We start from the raw sequence: 25,409 nt of genomic DNA, 5'->3' as shown, positions 1-25,409 counted from the left end.
CCTCCGGCACTATAGGTCTGGTGGCTTCGCTATGGATCCGCAGTGAAAAAAATGACGGATTGGTAGGAACACGTTTCGGAGGACACGTGTTTCAGCCGGGGGGTTGCAGCGGTGAACCGGGATAAAAAAAAAAAAAAGATAATTGGGCATCCAAATTGGGGAGAAAACCGGGGTAAAAAAAACCCATTAGCGACGAAAAAATAAAAAAATAGTGAAATTGCTGCACAGGATCGTGTGCCAGGCGATTACGTTATTAGTAATATTACATCTGATTTCGTATTGTGTCACCCTTTTTCGCGAAATCTACTATTGTGTTCCCGGAGGTTTTGGTATTTCTTATATACTGCATCGGGTCGGGTACCTGCTGGGCCCGTGGATGACCCACAAAAGCGGTTCGGGTTCGGATCGGAATGTGAACCTTTTCGCAGTTTGCGGTTCGGATGCGGGTCAAAAAAAAAAATTCGGGTCTGAAGTTGAATCACCAAAAACATTTTCAGTCCTTTCAGCGTACTCGTCTGTAACCCTTTCCCAAATAACGTATTAGAAGGTAAATGTACCAGTATTTCCTACACTAAAGCAGGAGGCGATTAGGGAGTCAGCTGACTAAGCAGTATTTTTCTCGCTTGTTTGATACGTCGCAAGATTTTGTTATCACGTCTGCTTGGTGATATTAAAAATGTTTGTGAATAAGCAGGATTTATATCATGTAGTGGATAATAGTTCGAGAGGTAAATCACAAGTGTGGAATTCTTTTGGAATCATAGCGAATGAACATGTGACTGGATTTGTTGCTTGTAAAACCTGTCATTATATTTTTGTAAACGACAGCCACAAAAATGGTACAGCATCTCTGCAAAAGCACAGGTGTAGCTCCTATTCAACTGGTGGGTCGAAAGGAATAGACAGGTATTTTATAGTAAAGTAAGTAGCGCTAGTTAATATGTTACAATGTTAATATATATGCAGACCACTAGAGAAAGCTACCACACTGTATAGCTTTGTGTAAACTCAATCCGTGGAGAATGGTAGAGATATCTGTGTGTGACTATGAGAGTGTGAAAGAGTCAGTTGACGCAGATCCCGGGCTTGGATTGGGTTGCAGGTCATATTAAAGCGGGTTGGGTCGGGTCGTGTGTAACAAGATGGTGTTGCAGCAGGTTGCAGTTTCAGGTCGGGTCCTGTAGTAGCGGGTCCGGGTCGGAAGCGGGTCGCAAAAATCGGACCCGCGCAGGACTCTAACTCTGCCTACTCTTAAAAAAAATTAATCTCCCAAAAAACATAACGCATTAATTGCAGAAGTTAACTGCGATTAATTGACAGCCCTTAGTCTTAGACATATTGCATTTTTCTACTCTGATGCATTATGAACATCAACAGTCCAAAGCACCTTTGACCATTGTTCCATAGTCCAATTTCTGTGTTCTTGTGCATATTTTAGCCTTTTAGTCTTGTTTCCTTTTCTTAACAGAGGTATTCTTACTGCAACACATCCTTTAAGTCCTGATTTCAAGAGTGACCTTCATACTGTTGATTTGGTGGACAACGACACCTGTGCCTTCTGCCAGTTTTGTTGTCAATTCAATGAGTGTCTTCTTTCTATTCCTTAAGAATATTATCTTCAAGTACTGCTCATCCTTGTTAGACAGCCTTTTGGGTCTTCCAGTCATGGGTTTGTCAATTACAGATGATGTTTCTTTGTACTTGTTGATTATGCTTCGGATACCACACCTTGAAAATCGAGTCATGCGAACTATTTCACTCAATGTTTTTCCTTCTTTATGCAAGTCAAGGTTGTTATAATAGTAGAAAACACTAGTGGAGGCTTTGAGTAAATTGTTGATGCTCATAATGCATCAGAGTAGAAAAATGAAATGTCTAAGACTTTTGCACAGCAATGTGTGTGTAAATATATATATATATATATATATATATATATACATATATAAATATATATATATATATATATATATATATATATATATACATATATACACAGTATATTCAGCAATAGAAAATATACATTCAAAATAATAACAAAACATGTTATTCAGATGTTACTCCTATACAATCCAATTAAAAACTGTATTGAAATTGTATCTGTATGACTTGAAATTCATTTGAAAAATATAATAACTACAACATATTAGGTATTCAGATGTTACTCCTATGAAATTAATTTGCAGCCATTATTTTAAAGCATTACCAAAAATATAAACGTGAGTTTTTATGTGTTGCTACAACAACTACTTTAGAACCTCTGAGTTACAAACACTTGGGAATGGAGGTTGTCTGAAATGTCCGTAACTCTGAAAATGAGTTTTCAATGGTTTTAATAAATGTGCACACCTGCTATCTGCAGCCTTAATCAGGCGAATAATACAAGGATACAGAAAAGTAATGCAATACTCATTTTGTTATGGTTCTAAAGTCTTTAAAACACTGCTATAAATAGTTAAAGGCGAAATTTTACGATTCTTACTATACAGATTGTAACTGTAGCAAAAACACAGATTTAAATGTCTGGGAAAAAAAATGTCTGTGCTTGTTTTCTTTTTAAATTTATTATTTTATTTTAAACATTTATTTTGTGTGAAAAATCTGCCGGACAGTTGTTGAATAACTAGTGAGTGAGTTCCTTCCTCCGACGGGTTCGTGTTTGTTTATTATTTTATTTTAAACATTTATTTTGTGTGAAAAATCTGTTTTTACAGCCTTTCGTCTCCATTGCAAATTGTGTGATTTTTTTTTCTTGGCCTTGACTTTGTTTACATGGACGCTTAATATCAATACTCTAAACAAGCAAGTTACTATCGTTGTACTTCTAAATCTTAAAACAGGGAAGTATACCTTCATATGTATATAAAAAAGCTTAAAGAAAACTACTGTACTAATACTGTACATAGTGTACATGGGGCAGATAAAAAAATATAAATAAATATGCCATACTCTGACTTTACCAATCGTTTTATTGTGCTATTATTATTACGATTGTATTTTACTTAATTATTATGCACAGTGCACTGTAATTTGTTCCTTGTTAGTTTATAGCTTCTGTACTCATCCTGAACTCAAGATTAATAAGCGACTCCTACCTTTCTACTCCTACCTTCTACCTTAATTTTAACATTTCAGATTTTAAATGGTCCTTGCAAAAAAGATGCAAACTGACCTAGATAAAGCAGGCCTAATGCTCTGCATTGTTTTAAAACTGGCAGGTCATACTCACCCTTGGGTACAATTCAGATGACACAGCTGGCACACCTTGCTTGCATCTGAGTACTTCCAAATAATAGTGTTGTTTTCACCTGGGATGCCAGCAGGACATTTTGGCACGCAGTGAGGGCCGTCTTTGAAATGGGCACACTCAGTACACTTGTCTGGGCCCTGGTAGAAAACAAAAAACAATATTTGAATGTTAATCAAGCCAATAGCAAGGGGAGGGAGGGTACATTTTAAGTTATACTACTAAAATTGAAGAATGGCAGCTTATGAAACTAGAAAACAAAGGTGTCCAAAATTTGAGTTGTGCTATTTTGAGCACAGAGGCTTCCTAAACATGTCTCCCATCTTTGTCCTCAGTTTCTAGGAGTGATGTTGTGTCTGTTATTAAAGTACAATAGTAGATTACTTGAGATCTTTAATATCCAAGTAAAGGTTTACTTAACGTTTTTAAATTAAGACCAGGTTTGCCTCTAAATGGGAGATTTTGATAAATCCAGATGATGTATTGTAGTTTTCATGACTTCTATTGTATTACTAGTTTTTTTTATTCATTACATAAGTCATATTTTAAAATAATTCTACCAAAGTAGTAATATACAACAGTGTCCCAAACTCCCAGTTACACATCTCAAATCAAAGCTATTATAGCATGCTATTGTAATGACAGCAGGAGATTGAATTTACAGTTCCAGTGCAGGTATCGGTCCCATTCTGTGGCTGGCACTCTGAATCACACTGATGACATCTGGTTCCTTCCACAAATTCCCTAGGGTCCCTAAGTGTAGTACAAATGAATTTATTAAAGCTTGTTATTGTGCCAAACATCACTTTACTAGACAAATCAATACACAACAATTCTTAACTTGAGGAGTACCCAGACTAATTTAACTGCCAAGATTATTTTATCATCGTTATTCAATTTTAAGTCAAGGAGAACACAGAATAATAAGGTTTTGACATTTTGATCAGAGTACTAGTAGCAAATATAGTTATATTGGCAGTGGTATTGACATTAACAAAGCATACATGGTACCTTATGTTTTGATCATGTGTCTCTTTTAGTGACACTGTGTTTTCTAAAGAAACCTACTGAGGCAAGGACTTTTATACTGTAAGTGTAAATAAAAATGAGTCTAGCACACAGCTTAGGCACAGATCAGTGTTTTGAAATATAAAAAGGAAAAGCAAGCCCAGCATACGTTATGCCTTTACTTTGGCATGCACAATCCAGTCATATAATACGACAGAGAGTAGAAAAACGCAGTTTGGCTTATAGCAGGCAGTTGGAGGTGTAGAATCTACACTATTTCTTGAACCAAACTTACACAGAATAACTCAACTTAGATGTAGAATGTTTTTTTTTTTTTTTTTTACCAGTGGGTGGAGGTGTCTCTGGTGTACATTCATTGCTACAATGAGGACTTTTACTTATATTGCATGTACATTTATTATAAGACATTCAATGATGCTTGGTTTCAATGCACAAACAGCAGAACAGCACAAACAAGGACACACACACACCACAACAGTCCTTTGTGTGCATGTATTACACTGGAATAGCTAACAATTGAGTTTTGAGTACTATTTCAAATGTTTCATAAAAATTGCATACACAGTTTTGTGCATACCAATTAAAACAGAACTGTTTTTCTATAGCGTTGTCTAGGCATGTGAGGTACAGTAATCGTTCCATGGCAACTTACCCTTGTAGGACATTACACTTTTCCACACATTCTTGGGACCGTATATGAAACTGACATGAAAAACACATGGAGGGACCAGGGCCCCAGCATCCTTCATCAGTACACAACTCATCACAAACATGAGCAGCTGAAAAAAGGACAAGAAAAAAGAAAACTATATCTTCAGAAAAGGTTACCAGTAAGGATCTGTAGGAATTTAAACATTGAATGGGATAATAATAATAATAATAATAATAATAATAATAATAATAATAATAATAAATCTTATAACACGCCTTTCATGACAAGTCATCACAAAGTGCTGTACATAAGAACACAAAATCAAAATAAACAATATCAAAACATTAAACAAATAAGTTTTAAGGCGAGATTTAAAAACACCCAAGGTCCATAATGTCAAAGTGAAAAATAAAATCTACAAATTGTTCTAAATTAATTACAAATACAAAACAGAAAATAATTGATTGCATAAGTATTCACCCCCTTTGCTATGACACACTTAAATAAGCTCTGGTGCAACCAACTGTCTTTAGAAGTCACATAATTAGTTGAATAGAGTCCATCTGTGTGCAATTAAGGTGTTTCACATGATTTCAGGTTAAATACATCTGTCTCTGGGAGGTCCCACAGTTGGTTAGTACATTTCCTAACAAAAACTACATCACACATTCAAAGCAAATCCGGAATAAGGTTCTTCAAAAGCACCAATCAGAGGTAGGATATAAGAACATTTCCAAGGCATTGACTATCCCCCGGAGCACAGTAAAGTCCATTATTAAGAAATGGAGAGAATATGGCACAACTGTGAATCTGTCTAGAACAGGCTGTCCTCAAAAACTGAGTATCCGGGCAAGAAGGCACTAGTCAGGGAGGCCACCAAGAGGCCTATGGCAACTCTAAAGGAGTTAGTCTTCCACGGCTGAGCTGGGAGACACTGTGCATACGGCAATAATAGCCCGGGTGCTTCACAAAACTAGCCTTTATGGGAGAGTGGCAAAAAGAAAGCCATTGTTGAAAAAAACATCAAATCTCAGCTAGAGTTTGCCAGAAGGCATGCGGGAGACTCTGATACCAAGTGGAAGAAGATTCTATGGTCTGATGAGACCAAAATAGAGCTTTTTGGCCTCAACGCTAAGCGCTATGTTTGGCGCAAGCCTAACACCGCACATCATCCTGAGAACACCATCGCTACCGTGAAGCATGGTGGTGGCAGCATCATGCTATGGGGATGCTACTCTGTGTCAGGGCCTGGAAAGCTCGTGAAGATAGAGGGCAAAATGGATGCAGCAAAGTACAGAGAAATCCTGGAAGAAAACCTGCTGAAGTCTGCAAGAGACCTGGGACTTGGGAGAAGATTCATCTTCCAGCAGGACAATGACCCGAAACATACAGCCAAAGCCACACTGGAGTGGCTTAAAAACAAAAAGATCAATGTCCTGGAGTGGCCCAGTCAAAGCCCAGACCTTAATCCAATTGAGAATATGTGGAAAGAGTTGAAAATTGCTGTTCACCAAAGGTCCCCATCCAACTTGACGGAGCTTGAGCAATTTTGCAAAGAAGAATGGGCAAAAATTGCAGTGTCCAGATGTGCAAAACTGGTAGAGACTTATCCAAATAGACTCATGGCTGTAATTGCTGCCAAAGGTGCCTCTACCAAATATTGACTCAAGGGGGTGAATACAATCAATTTTTTTCTGTTTTGTATTTGTAATTAATTTAGAATAATTTGTAGATTTTATTTTTCACTTTGACATTATGGACTTTTTTGTGTTGATCAGTGGCAAAAACTCTAATTAAATCAATTTTGATTCCATATTGTAACACAATAAAATGTGGAAAAGTCCAAGGGGCTGAATACTTTTGAGAGCCACTGTATATAAACTAAATAAAAGCGGCCCCAATATGGAGCCCTGGGGAACCCCTGAGGAAACCGTCCCAGTAACGGACCTAAACACACCCAGAGAGACAAAATGCTTTCTTTCAGATAAATTAGAGCTAAACCAAAGAAGGACAAAAATGCCAAATAGGCTCTCTAACTGAGCAAGTAGAATGTTATGGTTTACGGTATCAAAAGCTGCACTAAGGTCCAGCAAAACTAATATAGAAAGAGCACCTGAGTCAGAAGCCATTAGAAGACCCTTTACAACCTTGACAAGGGCTGTTTCAATACTATGTAGCAGTCTAAAGCATGATTGAATAGGTTCATAGAGTTTATTTATTGAAAGATGATTATTCAATTGTTGTGCCACAACATATTCCCACATTTTAGACAAAAAAGGGAAATTTGATACTGTCCTATACTTGGTATGTATGACTGCAGCGAGCTCAAAGACTTATTGTCACCAACGGGCAGAGAGCCAAAAAGCAGGAACAAACTAGAAAAGTAGGAATGGGGTCTAACAAGCAAGTAGTGGGTTGAATTTTTGGAATCAGTTCAGTCAGGCTTAGGGAAGTAACCTGGGCAAAATGAATAAAGGGAATACCAATAAACTCAGGCACAGGGTAAAATGAAATAATTGATAAACAAAAGCTTTAGTACAGATACAGTTGAGAATGAAGTAATGCTAAAGCAAAAGAACAACTGAAATTGTTGGAGCAATTTCAGTCTTCTGGGGTGTATATTGCACCATTCATAAATGCATTTTCCCATTGTAAAACGCAGATGTATGTTTATTCATTGGTAACTATGTTGTTTTTTTCTGATAGGAGGATCCGCCCTCTATCATACATAATCAAACTGTTCCTATAAATATAAGTAAGTTCCAAACCCTTTCTATCTAAATTTTTATTTACAAAAACATTATTCTTATTTGGTCTGTGCGATTAGTTCATATTACAAGGCAGGCTAGCCTCGTTTCTTGGGGGGGTCGGTGGTTTAGTGCCACTCTCCTGACCGTTGGCAAGATATGTTTGTTGCAATCTTCTTTTTAGGTAGTTCGGCCTTGTCCTTTTTAAGGGGAAGCTGGCCCAGAGTGCCACTTGTCAAGCCCGCTGACTATAGCTGTCATTAATCAATGGTCATTGCATCACAGTTCAGAAAGCACATGGGGCGGCTATAGCGCTCCAATGGACAAGACCATGGGACAAAATGTATATTACATTCCTTCATGGGCATGACTCTGCCAAATGCAATAAAGAATTGTTCAAATCAAATCATTTGTGGATCCTCCTTTCTGAAATACTTTTTACATACTGGGAACACCCAAGCATGTAATTTGACACTATAATATGTCAACAGTATTAGAAGGTTAAGTTAAAAGTTAAGTTATTAGTCCCGGCATACACTGGTGTTAGTGATTGGTGTTACTTACCACATTTATCTGGTTTGCCATTTAAAGAAACTCTAATATGCGCTTCTTTGTCTGACTTAAAAAGCTTATTCCACTGGAATGTGTCAGTGTAACAAAGATTGGGGTTATTTCTTATCACCACATCTCCATCACTAATCTCCTTCAAAGAACGCAGTCCCAGAAAACTGATCTGAATATTCACCACAGCAAGGGAAACTGTGCCACTGGAACAGAATTTAAATAAGTGTTAAGCTTCATGCAACATGTACAGTAACTAAATGTTAGTGGTTAAGTGAATTTTGAAAGTTTTTGAATACAGATGTCAGTGGAGACATAGATTGATTCTAAAAATACACTGCTGTCTATAAAAGTTTGATTACCATTTTTACATGCTAAATAGTTCTGGTCATAGATTGAATCTTAACCTTGGTAGAGTAATGCCCAATGGTACATAAATTATCATAAATATGTTTAGGTTTACAATGTAATGAACTATTTTATCATTGGACAGTAAACATTTACACATATATCCTATAATACAAGTTATGGTAACCGATCAACTTACTGCTGTTTTGTTCTCCCACGAATAATTTCTAGATTTTCAAAAGGACTGAGATCAGTAAGATTTGCAGGCCAATCCTGAACCAGCAAAAAACCTGAAGAAAAAAATAAAAATAAAAACATGTATCTATACATTAAAAAATCTGCAACAAAGTCATTATCTTTTTTTATCATGACCTTACTTTGTTTTTTATGTTGTGCTTTCTTGTTACAACTGTTAATTAAAACACATTTTTGTTTGGCTTACCTGTGATTTCTTTAACTGTCTTAAACACATTAAGTTCAGCTGGGTCCAGTGCAGCAGTGTTTGTGAATCTATCACTGGAATAGAACAAAAAACAACAGAGACATTAGAGTCAGATCAGGGGATTCATCTTACACACTGGAGACAGGCCTTACAACTTACCCAGTAAAAGTTACAGGTAGGATGGAAACATCACCATTGATTGTGGTGCAGTCTCTGAAGGAATCAATGTTGGTTGCATTAATAGATAGGACATCCTTGAGGTTTCCCATGCCTAATCCGTTGCAGGCTTAACATAGGAAAAACAATGTAATAGTATCTGTTACTCTGCTTTCATGCAATTTCATATTCAACCCAGGCATTGCAGACAGACAGATAACATCTTAAAACACTAAGATCGTATATACAGTATAATATATACTGAAGCCTTATCAAACCTTACAAACATACATCCTTACATTTTGCTCTCTTTTCATTTTCTTGTGATTTTAAGTAAATCTTAAATTTTGATTTGTTTTACTTAATAATACCATTAAGTTGCCAACAAATATTTGTATGTACACTCATTTACATAATGATTCATTTAAATGTCATTACTTCAAATAGTAATATTTGTTTAAGAGCTCCATTAATGTGATTAGAAAGCTAAAGAACAAGACTTAAGCAAAATGTATCCTTGTTTAACAAATTATATTGTATTTTGTCTAGTTGCTTCTAGTACAATATAGAACAGACAGACACTATAGATAAACATGCTTTATTAATATGCCATCAAAAAAAGAAAAGAAATAAACAAACAAACAAAACAAACCTTTAAAACATGAAGGGGTCTAATTCAGTTTATCTAAAAAGTGTCAGAAATGTAATATACACTGACATTTTAAACACTAAAAAAACATTCCCTGAAGTTTGTTATGCTGCCACAGAGATATAGATATACCTTGTCATAGTTATAAAGATAGTAGGCAGACAGACATGAGTATATAAATACCTTTTGGACAGGGCCCTTCACACTTCTTGCATTTTCGCAACCCATTTTCATCCACTTCATAGGTTTTAGAGCTACAAGTCCTCACACATGAGCCATGGTCTGTTACAACGTAGTTATCTGTAAGACAGAAACACAAGGATCTAACAGAGAGTAGTACATACAAAATGACATTGTTTCATTTATCGTGAAGTTGAAAGGGACCCCTACGTGGGCAGTTCTTCACACAAGTGGCTCCGAAGTTGTATTTCCCCTTTGGATTAACCTCCAGCTGGTGTGTTTTGGGGTCATACAGCATCAGCTGAGGGCAGGCATCCTTGCAGGTCCCGTCATCCTGGAATGCACGGCAGGCCTGTGGGTTGAAAATTAGTAGGGTTTTACAATTCCTTATAATTATATCAGTCCAAATAACTGATTCACCGTTCACAAACATTGATTAATCTATTAAAAGAAAATGTGAAGATTAAAACCCTTAAATACTGTCTGTATGAGGGTGGGGGTGTAGTTCCACTTCTGCACATATTAGATAAAAGTCATTTTTAGAAGTAATACTAATAATTTGTAAACATGTCAACAAGGAAACACACACGGAAACTGTACTGTTGAGCTTTTTATACAAAAGGTATTTCTTACCAGGCAGTCAGTTGGCCTGGGTCCTGTACAGCCTGCGGCACAGTGGTCATTGCAGCAGTCACTGGGCTTTGGGCCCTTACACCTCCCCGAACACTGATCAGCACAGATTAACCTGGTCACTTAAGTAATAAAAAAACAATATATAATTTACTACAAGATGAATCATTATCTTTTTAAAATATAATTTGTAAGCATTATTTCTTTCTGCGTCACTTACAAGTTTGGCAGTCGTCAGGACCTGGTGCCCAGCATGACCCATTGGAGCACCTCGGATCACATTTTTGACCTGAGTTAAAAATACAACACATTTTACTTAATTAAACCAAGTTGGCACAGGTGCCGAACAGGGGAAGATTACCAAAAAAACAATGGTAAAAACAATCTCGGCAGAGATTCTGAGCACTACTTTTAACACTGGCATTGCTTTTTTAATACCACAACTGGGTTTGTGTCACAGTTGCTTTGAAGCTACATTAATGCCTCTATGGGTCTGTCATTTTTTTGACAAATCACTGTTATAAGGAGGCAGGATTAGGGAAGCTACACATTTTTCTATATACATAATATCAATACATAATGATAAAGTTGTAAAACTGCCCCTCGTGTTTTAGCTGACAGCTTAGTAAACATGTTTTCTTTCACCTATGATTTGTTTTGTAATTGTCACTGTTTAAAAGCAACAGCTTTGTTCAAAACTACAGTGTTAAATTAGAGTTAACAATGTTCTACAGAGCTATTGCTTTGTTTACTCTGCTCTAATTACTTAGAGATTAGTTTCATCTTTCTTTGGTATCAGGGTTTAGATGGGAAACCTTTTGTACAAACTCAGTCTGGAATATGTAATCCTATTCTCTGTGTGATTGTTTCATTTTGGTTCATAAAGGTAATTGACCCAATATAAATTCAACAGTTACCAAAGCTGCATTGATATAATAAGGAGGAGTGTTGAGATTACTACTTTAAGCCAAGTTTCAGTATTAACAGAGATATATTATGCTATGTTGATTGTGGCACTCACAATGTGGCTTGTTATTCACTGCAGGAAGAACCATTTCAGGGTTTGCTTTGAAGTCGACAATATCATTCCACTGGATAGTATCCAGGTTACAAAGCAACATGTTGTTGGTGAATTTCACTCCTCCTTTGATAATTTCTAAAGAGCAAAATAAGAGAAAGAAAGATAAGCATCATGACAATCAATGCAACATTTGGTTAAATGGTACCATTGCAGCCTTCACCAGCAGGTGTCACTAGTAGCATGTGCAAATACATTTAGGCAAAGGGGCAAGTGTCTCCAATAGGTCATTCCAGTAAACAGGCTGAATAGCAGAATTCTTGCCAAACTCTCAGAAGAAATTAGAGAAGGAGGAGATTATTAAGGAATGGGCATGCATCTCTCTAGAACAATTTTAACACATAGTACTGTACATTTATGAATGGCCAAGTAAATGAAATCACAAACTCACCTGTTAGGCTTCTCAAGGGCAGTTCTGTCAACCCCACAGTAGAGTTTTTATCATAGTTGGACAAAACTGCCAGAGCATATTTGTTATCATACAGAGTGTGACCTCTGATTATCTGCAGGTTTTCCAGAGGGAGTTTCGCTATATTGTTGAGTGCAATCAGCACATATCCACCAACCTCTTGGATAGTCTGTGGAGAGACACAAGGAATACTTTCTTTAATGCCCTTTTTGTTTATCCATATGTCACATTTACATTTGTTTTATATTTCTAGAAAGCTCTGTACTTGGTTAGGACATTCTTTATCACATGTTATTGAGAGCAGCAGGATATGGAGGTATATGGAGGCATATCTCTGTAAGTCACACATTTCTACATGTGCATGCATGTGAATCTACCGTAGATCATGGTAAATTACTTTTTCTATGATATTACTAGCTCTCATTTTGTATTAAAACAGCCCTTACAGGAGATGTTATAACATTATTAATTTACTTTACTGATTTACTATATTGTTTTCTAAGGGCAACTAATCCAAGACAATACATTAAGTGTGCCTGGTCACTCTTTTGAGTATGCAGTTTTAATGTGTTGTTTATTGAAAGATTCTATATACAAACATATGTATACATAACTTTCTGCAACTGCAGCCTTTAAATCATAAATGTTTGCAGTAGAATATTTTCCAAACACATTTAAAAATAAAACTAAAAATGTTATATGATCAAAAGTAATGATTTACTAAAGGCCTGGACACACTGCCCGGTGCGATCAATAGCGATGCGATTTTTTAATCGCATCAGGCAGTGTGTTATGCTTTGCGATGAGATTTTACAGATCAATTTCCATCGGCTCGCAAAGTTTAAACATGTTTAATATTTTGAAATGCTATTCCATCGCATCGGCTAGTGTGTTATACCCGCTCGCAAGTCTCAAAGTCAGCGACCAATGAGTTCACCACATTCAGTCACATGACTGGAGACAGACATGCATGCATTCTCTCTCTATTAAATATATATATATATATATATATATATATATATATATATATATATATATATATATATATACACACACAAAACACAGGGTATTCCATTGGTTTGTATATAATGTCTGTGCTGATATCTTTTGAAAACATGCACTGACAGCCCCATAAGCACTGTACAGAAAACTTAAAAACTACTGCTATAACCATGATTCATTTATTATCAATAGCTTTTTAATTAAATTATACCTAATCACGTTTTTATTTACAATGAAGGGAAAATATAATACATGTTTTCATTATAAGCATTTGGGCTACACAGTATATATTCCCTTCATTGTAAATAAATACAAGATTAAAACAATATTTTTTATTTTTTTAATAGAGAGAGAATATATGTCTCCAGTTATATATGGTTTTCATGATCACATCGCCGTCTGGCCAACATTGTAGATAGTACTGCCACTGCCTTAAGTTTTCACCTATTGTCACTGATTTGCCCCAACTGCCTCTGTACTTTATGCCAGTGGTGCGCCCCCCCTTTTTTAGTGCCCCCCCCCTTTTTTAAATAAAACACACTAAAAAAAAAAGGAAACAGTTTGGAGAATACCACCGGCTTGTGAGCTGTGAGCTATTGTGATTATTATTATTGGTCAACATTATTAAAACAAAGAAGCGTAATTTATGGAAATACAAAACCAGTGTGTGGTGCTCCCCGTCACTATAATTAAGGTGAAATAAAGAGAGATAGACATACCATTAATTTCCAGTTGTTCTGGCTATTTCTTGCCATCTGGCGTCCTGCCATACTGGCAACATAAAGAACAATATATTTTTGTACTTTAATATTTAAATTCTCATTGATGTCCATTTTTTATTTCTGTTATAATCTCTGCGTGATCGAGACAGTGAAAGTTTAACAGCCACTACCTTTGACTTTATTTCGTTTGGTCCATTGCAATGTAAACAGTGTGTAGCGCGAATACAAATAAACAAATGTATTTCTATATTTGCTTGTTTCATTGCGCCGCTCGCTTCGCTTACGTTGTGCATTACTACAATTAAATCAATAGTTTTAATTATTTTTTATTCGCTTGCGTCGTTCGTGTCCGGTGTGCATAGGCCTTTTAACATGCAAGCCCATGCCCATTGATGCGTTTGATTTGGCATTGTGTGCTGCAGAGCTGCACTTACACTCTGACTTTTAAGAATGTGTTTGTTAACATTTATGTATTTAGCTAAATCTGTACATTTTTGGGTTAAATCTAGGAAAAATACGCGATTTACATTAAATCCAGAAAAAAAAAACACCTGTTAAAACATTAGTGATTTTTTTTACACATGCAATTTCGTCTCTGTTCACTGCAGTTTCACGGACACACACGCCACTTCAAACATAATTTATCCGGTTCTACAAGTCCTAGCATGATCGACAATGGCTCATTTGAAAGGTAAGAACTTGAACTAATTAGCTGTCATTTATGTATTTATTTAAAATGTTCTATTCTTTTAATATATATATATATATATATATATATATATATATATATATATATATATATATATATATTTTTACAGACCTACCCCTTACATAGTCGCGCCCCCCACTTTGCGCACCACTGCTTTATGCATCCAAGGCAGGTCAATCACAAATTGTGCATCCCTTCCTGCGATTTCAATCTAGCAGTGTGTGATGCCTGCTCACAGGGCCATATTAACGCATATGAAAACTGGGCACCTGCCTAGTGCCCAAAGTCATGGGGAGGCCCAAAATGCCAAGGTTTTTTTTTTTTAAACAGATACGTAATCTCACTTGTGTTCACACAAAATCAAACTGACTGAGCCTGAACTTACTGTCTCACTCACTCAAGTACATTCCAGGTCAGTCAGTTTGATTGTCTCTTTCAGGGGCAGCAAAGTATAAACACAAGAAACAGGTAGAAGAATAATGCAAGAGGCAAAGGGGGGCATTAGAAATATTTTTACAAATTGGTGCTGAAAGCCCTGAACTGCCGAAAACCTTAGAAGAAAGAGCATTTTCTTTAACGACGGTGTCAAAAAACACCTCCGATCAACAGTAAAGCAAGGAAAGCTCACTGCCTTCGCTGTATTGGTGATTGAGAAAGAATAAGCCACGTTAAACTGCATTTGACTTAAGGTTACCAACTGTCCATTAAGACCAGTCAGTAAAAAAAAAAGTCACATTTTAAAACTAAAATGTAAATAAATAAAAAAATGTCTGTGATTTTGAATTGGAATAAATATGGTATATTGTGTATTGCCTGCGGCTTTTCCAAACAGCTCGAATGACATATACCTACACCTTGATGGCAGTGAAAAGTATCAAAAGAAGAATACCAGTTTACAATACTGTACTGAAATTAGTATACGCGTTCTACAATCAAGTAATTATCAAGACTGCTGTTAAAAACAGCACCAGCTTCACACCAACGAAGCAAAGGATCCAGCCTACAAATGTGTCCATGTATGCCCATAAGAAGTAAATAAGACCTAAAGAAATGTAAGTACACAAAACTAGCCCATTTAATAATGTTTTTTATTTGTTGTTTCTATTTTTTTAAATGATGTCCTGTAAAAAAAACAGTGTCAGTAAAAAAAAAAACAATGGCCACTGTAAATGTGTATGTCAGTAAAAACAAAATGACAAGGTATGACTACACGACAATGTGCAGGTGTGTTTATTTGTATATTTTTGTGGACTATGGGGGACCTACAGTTAGTGGACAAAAGTTTGAGCACCCTCCTATATAGAAGTATTTTTTAATTCAGTAAATCAGGAAAGGTGATTATCAAGCTCCGTTTGACTACACCGTGTAACAATTTTTTTTTTTTTTTTTTTGGTTCCTGGGTAGTAAGTGTTATTTCCTAATTGCTTATGCCTCAAAAGTATAGAAAATGGCTATTATTCCCCACAAACTTTGCTTTTGTGACCAGGACAGTGATATTTTGAAATTTACCTATTTTCCAGAACATTCCAGATAGATTCAGTGCTGAGTAAACTTGGAGTAACTTCTAGAACGTTCTAGTAATATAAATAGTAGTATAAATACAGGGGCCTTAAGCCCACCAGTTCAGTTTAGTTCCAGCTGCCTAAGTGGATACATATCTGCATTTTTCTGAGATGGCATCAAGAAGCTGCAAGCATCTGGCAGACGCATTTTGCTATGTCTGCGGCCAATTTATCAAGACAAGAGCGAAAATGTACTCCGTGGAAGCACCTGCTAAGATGTGTGAGGCCTACAAGGCATATTTCGGCATGCCTGTCGGGGATCAAGACAAACCCTGGGCACCTCATTTCACCTGCGAGCACTGCAAAAAAACTCTGGAAGGTAAGATGGACAATTGTTGCTTGGAATTTTATGTTATAAAATTTGTTAAAATTTTTAAAATTGTAAAAGTTTTTAATTTTAAAATGTTTTACAATTTTCAATGTTATTGAAAAAATATATCATATATGAAGAATGTTGCGAGAATCTCTTACACATTAGTCATGGGTGAAATAAATGTATTTTTGTAGGATGGTATAGAGGGGAAAAGAGAGCCATGAAGTTCGCTATCCCAAGAATTTGGGGGGAACCCACTGACCACTCAAGCAACTGCTACTTCTGCATGGTGGACCCTTCCAAACGTCGGACTGGCAAGAATGCACCTGCTATCATGTATCCGGACCTTCCTTCATCCATCGCCCCGGTGCCACACTGCCATGAGCTCCCCGTACCCACTCCTCCGGAGAGAGAGCAGTCGTCTTTAGAAGAAAGCAGCAAGTCAGAGAGCGAGGGAGACGTTGTAGATCCAGATGACAATTTCAGAGGTGGAGCTGAGGAGAGAAACCCATACTACCCCAACCAAAAAGACCTCAACGACTTGATTAGAGATCTTGGTCTCACCAAGTCCAATGCCGAGCTTTTGACGTCTAGGCTCAAGCAGTGGAACTTGTTAGATGAAAGTGTGCAAGTCGCAGATCAGAGGAAGCGTCACCAACCTTTTTCCAGCTTCTTCACCCGTCAAGATGGGCTCTGCTTCTGCCACAATGTGACCAGTCTGTTCGAGGCAATCGGAATCGCCTGTAACCAGAATGAGTGGCGCCTCTTCATTGACAGCTCATCCAGGTGCCTCAAAGCCGTGCTGCTCCATAATGGTAACAAGTACCCGTCTCTTCCCCTGGCTCACTCAGTGCACCTCAAAGAGGATTACAACAGCATCAAGACCTTGCTGGACGCCTTGAAGTATGATGAGTACGGCTGGGAGGTCATAGGAGACTTCAAAATGGTGGCATTCCTGATGGGTCTCCAAGGCGGTTTTACCAAGTTTCCCTGCTATCTTTGCCTTTGGGACAGCAGGGACATCAAGGCGCACTACCACAGGCGGGACTGGCCACAGCGGACCGAGTTCTGTGTGGGGAGGAACAACATCAAGTGGGAGCCACTGGTGGACCCCCGGAAGGTGCTGATGCCACCACTGCACATCAAATTGGGCCTTATGAAACAATTTGTCAGAGCTCTAGATAAGGAGTCGGCAGCATTCAAGTACCTTCAAGACTTCTTCCCTAAGCTGTCTGAGGCAAAGGTCAAAGCCGATGTCTTCGTCGGACCACAGATAAAGAAGATCCTGGAGTGCAATGAATTCCCCAAGAAGCTCACTAGTAAGGAGAAAGCGGCTTGGAACAGCTTTGTCGCAGTGGTTCGGGGCTTCCTGGGCAGTCACAAGGCTGAAAACTATGTGGTGCTGGTTGAGACTCTGGTGAAGAACTACGGCACAATGGGCTGTAGGATGTCCCTCAAAGTCCATATCCTTGATGCTCATCTTGATAAATTCAAGGAGAACATGGGAGCGTACTCGGAGGAGCAAGGCGAGCGCTTCCACCAGGATATACTGGACTTTGAACGCCGCTACCAAGGACAGTATAACGAGAACATGATGGGAGACTACATTTGGGGGCTGATTCGTGAAAGTGATTTACAGTATAATGGTAAATCTCGAAAAACTACTCACTTCTAAATCTTTTGTAGTCATTTTTGTATTACTTTAGTATAAATACATGTTAATTTGGATTCATATGTTGTTTTTTTCTGACTTTATGTGAACGAAAAGACACAAATTCGCCCGTTTTCTCATTGGAAATAGGTAAATTTCAAAATATCACTGTCCTGGTCACAAAAGCAAAGTTTGTGGGGAATAATAGCCATTTTCTATACTTTTGAGGCATAAGCAATTAGGAAATAACACTTACTACCCAGGAACAAAAATTGTGTTATCATTCACATTTATTTTATATTCAGTTCTCATGCAAACTTTGAAAACCAGCATTAATGGAGATGGTGCCAGATTTATCAAAATATTTACAAAATACAATTTGCTACATTTTTTGTTTAGTTAATATAACAAGTAACAAACAACATGTAAGGTTAATTAACAAAGTGGTGCCTACATTGGCAGGGTTTCATGCAGTTTAGAAACTCCAAATTCTCTCTCCACTGTCATGATTTATGTGAAGTAGCACACACATACCACACACATTCCTCACACTAGGAAGTGCGTGTCTAAAATATTATACGACTTTAAAGGGTGGGTAAATCACCTTCTCATGCTAAAAAGCCGTACCTTATGCTCACGAGACTTCAGCAATGGAAATCCTGTTTGTGACGTAACCTTGCCCAACCTTCTACTATAAAACATGCCATGAGCTCTGTTGGAAGTAGGCCTGACTAGCTCTTTGACCAAATAGGAAAAAAGTATGATGGGTTTGAAGACCTCTTCATTCTGTATTTTTTTATATGACACCATTTATTCAATGTTTGAAAATATTGCCATTTGACTCAAAATGATACTGCTTTATTTAGTTGTTTTATAAGCAAGGTTATAAAAAAAATACTGAAGCTACTACAAACCAAAAAATGCATCCCTTTGCAATAAATACATAAAAACTGAAGCCCTTTGTAAAGCACAGAACTTTTTTTCATCCTTTACACTTTTGTAATTTTCGTGTTTGGTGACAGGATAGCCGATTGCTTTAACCTTAGCCTTTTCTGTCCCTTAGCAATATGATGCAATACCTTGTACACTAGCCCAAAGTAGCATCTATCATGGGTACCTGCCAAAGGCACAAAGTCACGTTTGTGCCCCAAAATGTATTAAATTAGCATAGCTGGGAATTCATTGCCAGTGGCTTTATTATTGCTGCGGGCTACCAGGCTTGAGCTAGAGTTGAAGTAAAATCTCTTGAGCAAGATTTGTTTTAGAAGGAAACATGTAAAAGAAAAAAAGGTTGGTTCCAGGAATTTGTTCAAAAAGTAAAATACAGGGCTTAACATTAGATTGCTGCAAGACTAAATATAACAGTGTTTTATTAAATAATAAATAAATAAATAAATAAATAAATAAATAAATAAATCCAAATTTTGGTAAAGAACAGAAACCTAAAACCTACAGGAAACCCATTGTTTAGTATAAAGACATTAGTAAATTAGGCTTATTGTGTCAGAATATAGGATTAGCCTGGGTAAAGAACAGAAACCTACGGTACACAATGGCACAGGTGGTTTTAATTGGTCAGAAACTATCATTGCAAACTGTTGCTCACCTTTAAGAAAGACAGATCACGGTTTTCTTCTACATAGGTAATCTCCAGATTCTCCAGTACTACTGTACAGTTTCTGTACATCCTTACAAGATTGTTGTAATGGTCTTCATGAGTTCCCAAACGAGTCAACTTGTTGCTGATCCCCTGACACACTGTCAAAAAAAAACAACAATACATTCAGTCAGAAAGAAACCTAAGAAAGGTAGTAGCATGAGATTTCGTCTTCATGCATAGGTAAAAATGTACAATGGTATAATACCTGCCTAAAAGGGGAATTTAAAAGAGTCACTCCACCAGTACATATTTATCACTTACTCCACAAATAATGTATGATATTAATAGAATACACATAAAAGTATTATTTGAATAATAAGGAGGTGGTACTGCTTTTGCAGTGACAGGATTAGAAAACACTGACCATTCTGAATCAAAGTTTTATTTGTGGTTTAGCATTTCTTTTAAGCTTTTATGTTTTGGAAGCTAGGGGTGTGTCTTTCCTTTAAGGTGAAGTATACTACACAAACATGCCTGTCAGTGTATTTGTTTTGGCAGAGTTGTCTATAAATCAGGCTTTAAAAGATTAAACCTAACCATATCTAAAAAGCATGCAAAATCACCAGGAACATTTGCATGAACAATCACTTCACAGCCATTTTCCTTAAAACTATCAAGGTCACACAGTTCTGAGAGTCAGGCCAAGATAGATATTCAAGCACTGTTTAGTCTAAGTTCAGTCAAAAGGAGATGGGAATCCATATTAAAGCAAAAACCGACTGACCGCCTGCTATTTAGATCTCTTTTCCAAACTGATAATGTCAATGGTGAAGTGCAGAGGCTTAATTTACCATTTAACCAAACATCATTGCTCAGCTTGTGTCTTTTAACTTGCTTAACCCGTTACCAAATTAACTTCTTAAACAATTAAAAAACCTAGATACACATTTAATTTTTTTATTCAATACCTGCAATTACTTAAAAGAATATGAAGGGCGTAGAGTAACAATTGAGAGAATACATGGACAGTATACAAATAATTCAGACTCTTCAGACTCCTCACCTTCCGGTTAAATGCATAGGAGGCATCAGAAGATACACGCATGTAGGGATGGCATTTCATACACTAGGAGATCATCTAACCCCCAAATGTTGCCAAATGCTATTTATAATCTTACAGAAGCTTCTGAAAAGCCAAAGTCCTGGGCCTCACAAATGCACAAAAATGCTGACTCCACTGGGCTGTAAAACACTAAAAGCAAAAAAAAAACGTCCAGAAAAATAGGTTGTTTAAACTAGAACTGTAAGGATTTACTTGTAGAAGTGTAACAATAATAAAAAGGGCTTAAATCCACTAATAGGACTATCTGAGCACTTTTTAAAACATTTAATATATTTTTGACTACTTCCAGTAAATTAAATTGTATTGTGCTGGGGAGATTCAGGGTAAAACACACAGTGAGAACTGATACAATAAAACATGGTATGCACCCAAGTACTGTACCTCAGCTCTATAACTGCTTGTGCAAACAAGTCTGGTTCTTTTGTTTTGTGATTTTTGTTTTGTGGCTTGAATAAGTGCTAGGTAACGACTGACTTTTACAGAAACATTAAGAGCTATAAGTGAAATGACTAATACTTGCCTCGGTTCCAATACCTGATGCTACAGGCTTCGGCTGCCCAGGGCTAGCCGCCAAAATCAAAAGAGCGTTTCACTGCTTTTTTCAAAACCTAGCCAACCATGGAAATTCTTGCTGTGCATCAAAGGACACTACTGGGGGATTGTGGGATCATATTGTGTTTTGTTTTAAGGAAACTGTCGGTAACACTGCGTTTAGAACAAATCAGTCCGAGCAATGGAAGCTGAAATTGAAAGAACGTTCATTGCTATTTTTATTATGTCACTACATACGATTTTTCTTTTAGCTTTCAGTTTGTGTGTTCTCTTTTAAAAATGGCTGAACGCCGCCGGGGGGTGGGGGGGCTTAGGTCGGCCAGGGTGTCCTCGGCTCACCGCGCACCAGCGACCCCTGTAGTCTGGCCGGGCGCCTGCGGGCTTGCCTGTAAGCTGCCCAGAGCTGCATTGTCCTCTGACGCTGTAGCTCTGAGGTGGCTGCACGGTGAGTCTACAGTGTGAAAAAAAGGGGGGAAATATTTGCTTTAATAAAAATAGCTGCTGCACACACTGGGATGGGTGCACTGTTGAGTGCCTGCTACTGCTAAACAAACTAAAAATCATCCAAATGAATGTGCTGTACTGGCTGCACATGAGAGACCAGCCCAATTCCAGTTAATTAATATTAACTAGTGACGCTACAAGGCCTGATATTGAAATATGTGTTTTAATTGTATAATTAAAATAATACACAGTACATTCCCTGCTGATTTCCCCAAAACATATTTTAAATTTGATTACAATGGACAGGTTTATGCAGTTTAATTAGTTACTTCTAGGTAAACATGCAAGCACTCGTTTTACAGGCAACAAAACAGCAGTTTTAAAAGTACAGCCTAGAGTGTAATAATTGGGTGCAAGAGGGAACAATACTATATGAGGAGATCTTTTGAAATGCTGAAATACCCCTTCTGCTTTGGACATCAGAAATGTACCATTGATCCCCTTTTCCCTGGAAAAATCCCATTTAATTATCATATTACCACCAGTGTATTTCCCTGAAGACACCCTAACAGACGACAACATTACCAGATACAGCAACACAATGGATTTTAAAAACTGCCCAGTGGTTCTGATACAGTGGGACACTGGAACTCATATGCTACTGCAACTGATTACTAGTGGGTTGGTTTCCTCTTGTCCAGAACTATTGCATTCCCATTATATTGCCCTGCATTGGCATTTGGTCTGTTTTTTTCATCCCAGACACCCGTCTTCCTACTCAGTAAACAGTCTCCATGTGAATTAGAATGGGTACCAGGCATGTAACATGTAAAAGTGCCTTGAATCATATTGTTTATTTCCTGTTTTGCATGCACAGAGAACTCACATGCACAGGCATCAAATCACCAAACCCATCAAAGTAGTAATCAAATTCCTTTTTGGCAAGTCTTCTTATTCTTCCATGACACTGATCAAGGATTTCTTTAAACATCTTACATCCTTTATTAATGTATTATTAAGACCTACAATAAAGGCATGTGAAGAAAGCGGTTAAAATCAATTTCCTTTCCACCAATTAGCATTAGAAATATTATCACTGGGGCCCCTTTTCTTCTATTGATGATCTTTTGTATTCTTTTTATTGTATTTTATATTTATATTTTACGAGTAGGTCCAAAAACCAGGAATTGTGCAAAACCTTCCTACATATGATGTACAAAAGCTTGCACATCCATAATTGGAATATGTTGAATTCATATAGAATTGTTCCACTTTGGGAACACAATTGCACAGCCAGCATCCAGTGCTAGACCTCAACAGCCTGTCTGAGGCTGCATTGGAAGGCCAGACTGTTGAAGTACTTGAGTACCAGCTAATTGTTAACTGTAGTTGGTCGACAAGTTTCAAGAACCTGCCCGGACTCACCCTTTAAAACGTAATGTAGCTGGTAGGAGTTGAAACTACACAGCTGAATCTCAAAAAACAGCATGTAAGCATGTCCGAACAACTTCTTACCACAGCCAGTGGTTTGGCAGCAACAGTTTTCCTTCCTGTTTATATAGGGCTGGATTTGATTTTGTGGTGTGAGAATACCAGAGAACAATGATCCATTTCAATTCTGTCACGTTTATCTTCTTTAGTAAATCTGGTCAATTTTCAGCACCCCTGTAACAGTTTACAATTGTATATATGAATAAGCCTTGTGCTGTTTATCGTGCTTTAAGCTATATGTAGGTCTACAATGCACTGTTTAAAATCCAGTATATACAGAATAAAATATAATTTATTTAAAGTGATTAAAAAATATTACGCCCAATATTAGATGTTCTACAAAGTTGCTACAAATATGGTGTGCAATTGCAAGCTTACAAGGGAGTGTAGACAGCAGTAAAAGAAACTAGATAAAGTAATTTACATACTGTATATTTTCAAGTTAGATCAGGTTGGACAGGTTTTAATGGATCAGAATGACGTCAAGCTGTGGTATCACAAGTGATCAATGTACAGTTTCATGGTAACTGGCTGTAAGCTACATCATTTACCAACTGAGCATTACAATGACTCAGTTTAACCCTATCAATGCTTTCTAATATTATCCATTTAATTTTGTGTCTTAACTTTCCACCATTAAAAGACCATTAGAGAACACACTACCTGATGCAGAATTTCAGTTACAGAGAATATGATTAACATTTTGTAACCCTTTGCAGTCCATTTATTAAGTGCGTGTCAGGCGCGTCAGGTCCAATCTATTTTCACACGCACAGTTAATTTTAGACGCACTGTTTAAAAGTATTTTTTTTCCACAGTCAAACGGGTTTAAAAGGCCCTGCATATCAACAAAGCACTCACTAGGCATCTCCAGCCCCGCCCCACCCTTTCGTTCACTATAGCTTTCACATTATGCTAAGAAATAAATAATAATAATAATAGTCGTACATACCGATCAATCATCTCCTGATCACTCGTTTTATCACCAAACGCCTCAATAATGCGATCCAAGTCATTATTTTATTACTATAACATCTGAAAAAAGCTCTGTAAATGTCTGTGATATTCTCTGAGCGCTGATGCAGTCACAGCCAGCTTGTTTCCTTATGGCCTCCGTTATCAGGTGCCAGGGGCAAGTATGACTATTCATGAGATACGCCTTTTTTTTAGAAACCCATTTTTGCGTCTTTTTGATGATGTCGGACAGGGTCCGACATTGGACCGGATAGGAATAATTGCAAAGTCGGACCAGGTCCGACATAGGACCGCAAAGGGTTAAAACTGTACCAACAGAAAAAAGGGGAAACAACAATTTTGATTTTATAATATAAACACCAAGATTTTGTAATGGGTTAACAATTAGCAACTAATGCTATGCAGATCATACAAAAAAATAAATAAATAAAGTAAGTGAAAATGGTTTAAATATCTTCTACAAGCTGCTGAGTCACAATGCTAAACTAAATTGACATGTGAGCCTCTAAAACAGATGAATATATTTTGAAGGAGCTTGAAAATGTGTGTGAAATCAATTTTTTGGATTAAAAAACACTCAGTCCTTCAGAAAAGGTTACATCAAGCATACCAATGCCAATGGGAAAATACTTTTCATATTTTGTTAAAGAATGAAAACACCCATTTAGTAACTGATGATGCACTATAATAGTGACATTTCTTTATGGATGATCTGATTCCAATTAGACAATTTGTTTATGGCTTAACAGTAGATAGTCTGCAATTTATAGGAGGCTGTGTGGTCCAGTGGTTAAAGAAAAGGGCTTGTAACCAGAAGGTCCCCGGTTCAAATCCCACCTCAGCCACTGACTCATTGTGTGACCCTGAGCAAGTCACTTAACCTCCTTGTGCTCCGTCTTTCGGATGAGACGTAGTTGTAAGTGACTCTGCAGCTGATGCATAGTTCACACACCCTAGTCTCTAAGTCGCCTTGGATAAAGGCGTCTGCTAAATAAACAAATAATAATAATAATAATAATAATTTAATGGACCAGCAATACATTTTCAATATTACTACTCAAGCAGTGTCCTACACCTGAAGTAGGATTAGGTGGTCTACTGAAGTAAAACACTTGTCTTAAACCTCTGGGGTCATGTCAG

The 25,409-nt window shown here is 37.2% G+C and overlaps 1 protein-coding gene across 3 annotated transcripts in view; it reads right to left on the bottom strand.

Annotated features, from left to right (window-relative positions):
• The window catches only part of LOC117400452 (epidermal growth factor receptor), a 179,297-nt gene that overhangs the window by 48,038 nt on the left and 105,850 nt on the right, over positions 1 to 25,409 (bottom strand). For all 3 annotated transcript variants that reach the window (XM_034000452.3, XM_034000454.3, XM_034000453.3), the window contains exons 2-15: positions 19,691 to 19,842; positions 12,108 to 12,294; positions 11,660 to 11,794; positions 10,859 to 10,927; positions 10,642 to 10,760; positions 10,219 to 10,360; positions 10,012 to 10,128; positions 9,183 to 9,309; positions 9,024 to 9,097; positions 8,781 to 8,871; positions 8,237 to 8,439; positions 4,926 to 5,052; positions 3,907 to 3,997; positions 3,227 to 3,384 (exon numbers count right to left, since the gene is read on the bottom strand). In XM_034000452.3, the coding sequence (XP_033856343.1) occupies positions 3,227 to 3,384; positions 3,907 to 3,997; positions 4,926 to 5,052; positions 8,237 to 8,439; positions 8,781 to 8,871; positions 9,024 to 9,097; positions 9,183 to 9,309; positions 10,012 to 10,128; positions 10,219 to 10,360; positions 10,642 to 10,760; positions 10,859 to 10,927; positions 11,660 to 11,794; positions 12,108 to 12,294; positions 19,691 to 19,842 (1,792 nt within the window). The remainder of the gene's footprint in view (positions 1 to 3,226; positions 3,385 to 3,906; positions 3,998 to 4,925; positions 5,053 to 8,236; positions 8,440 to 8,780; positions 8,872 to 9,023; positions 9,098 to 9,182; positions 9,310 to 10,011; positions 10,129 to 10,218; positions 10,361 to 10,641; positions 10,761 to 10,858; positions 10,928 to 11,659; positions 11,795 to 12,107; positions 12,295 to 19,690; positions 19,843 to 25,409) is intronic.

Source organism: Acipenser ruthenus, chromosome 4 (genome assembly GCF_902713425.1).
Source record: "Acipenser ruthenus chromosome 4, fAciRut3.2 maternal haplotype, whole genome shotgun sequence".
Taxonomy (NCBI): Eukaryota; Metazoa; Chordata; class Actinopteri; order Acipenseriformes; family Acipenseridae; genus Acipenser; species Acipenser ruthenus.
The sequence above is the reverse complement of the archived record's forward strand: the minus strand, read 5'-3'. Positions and strand labels throughout refer to the sequence as shown.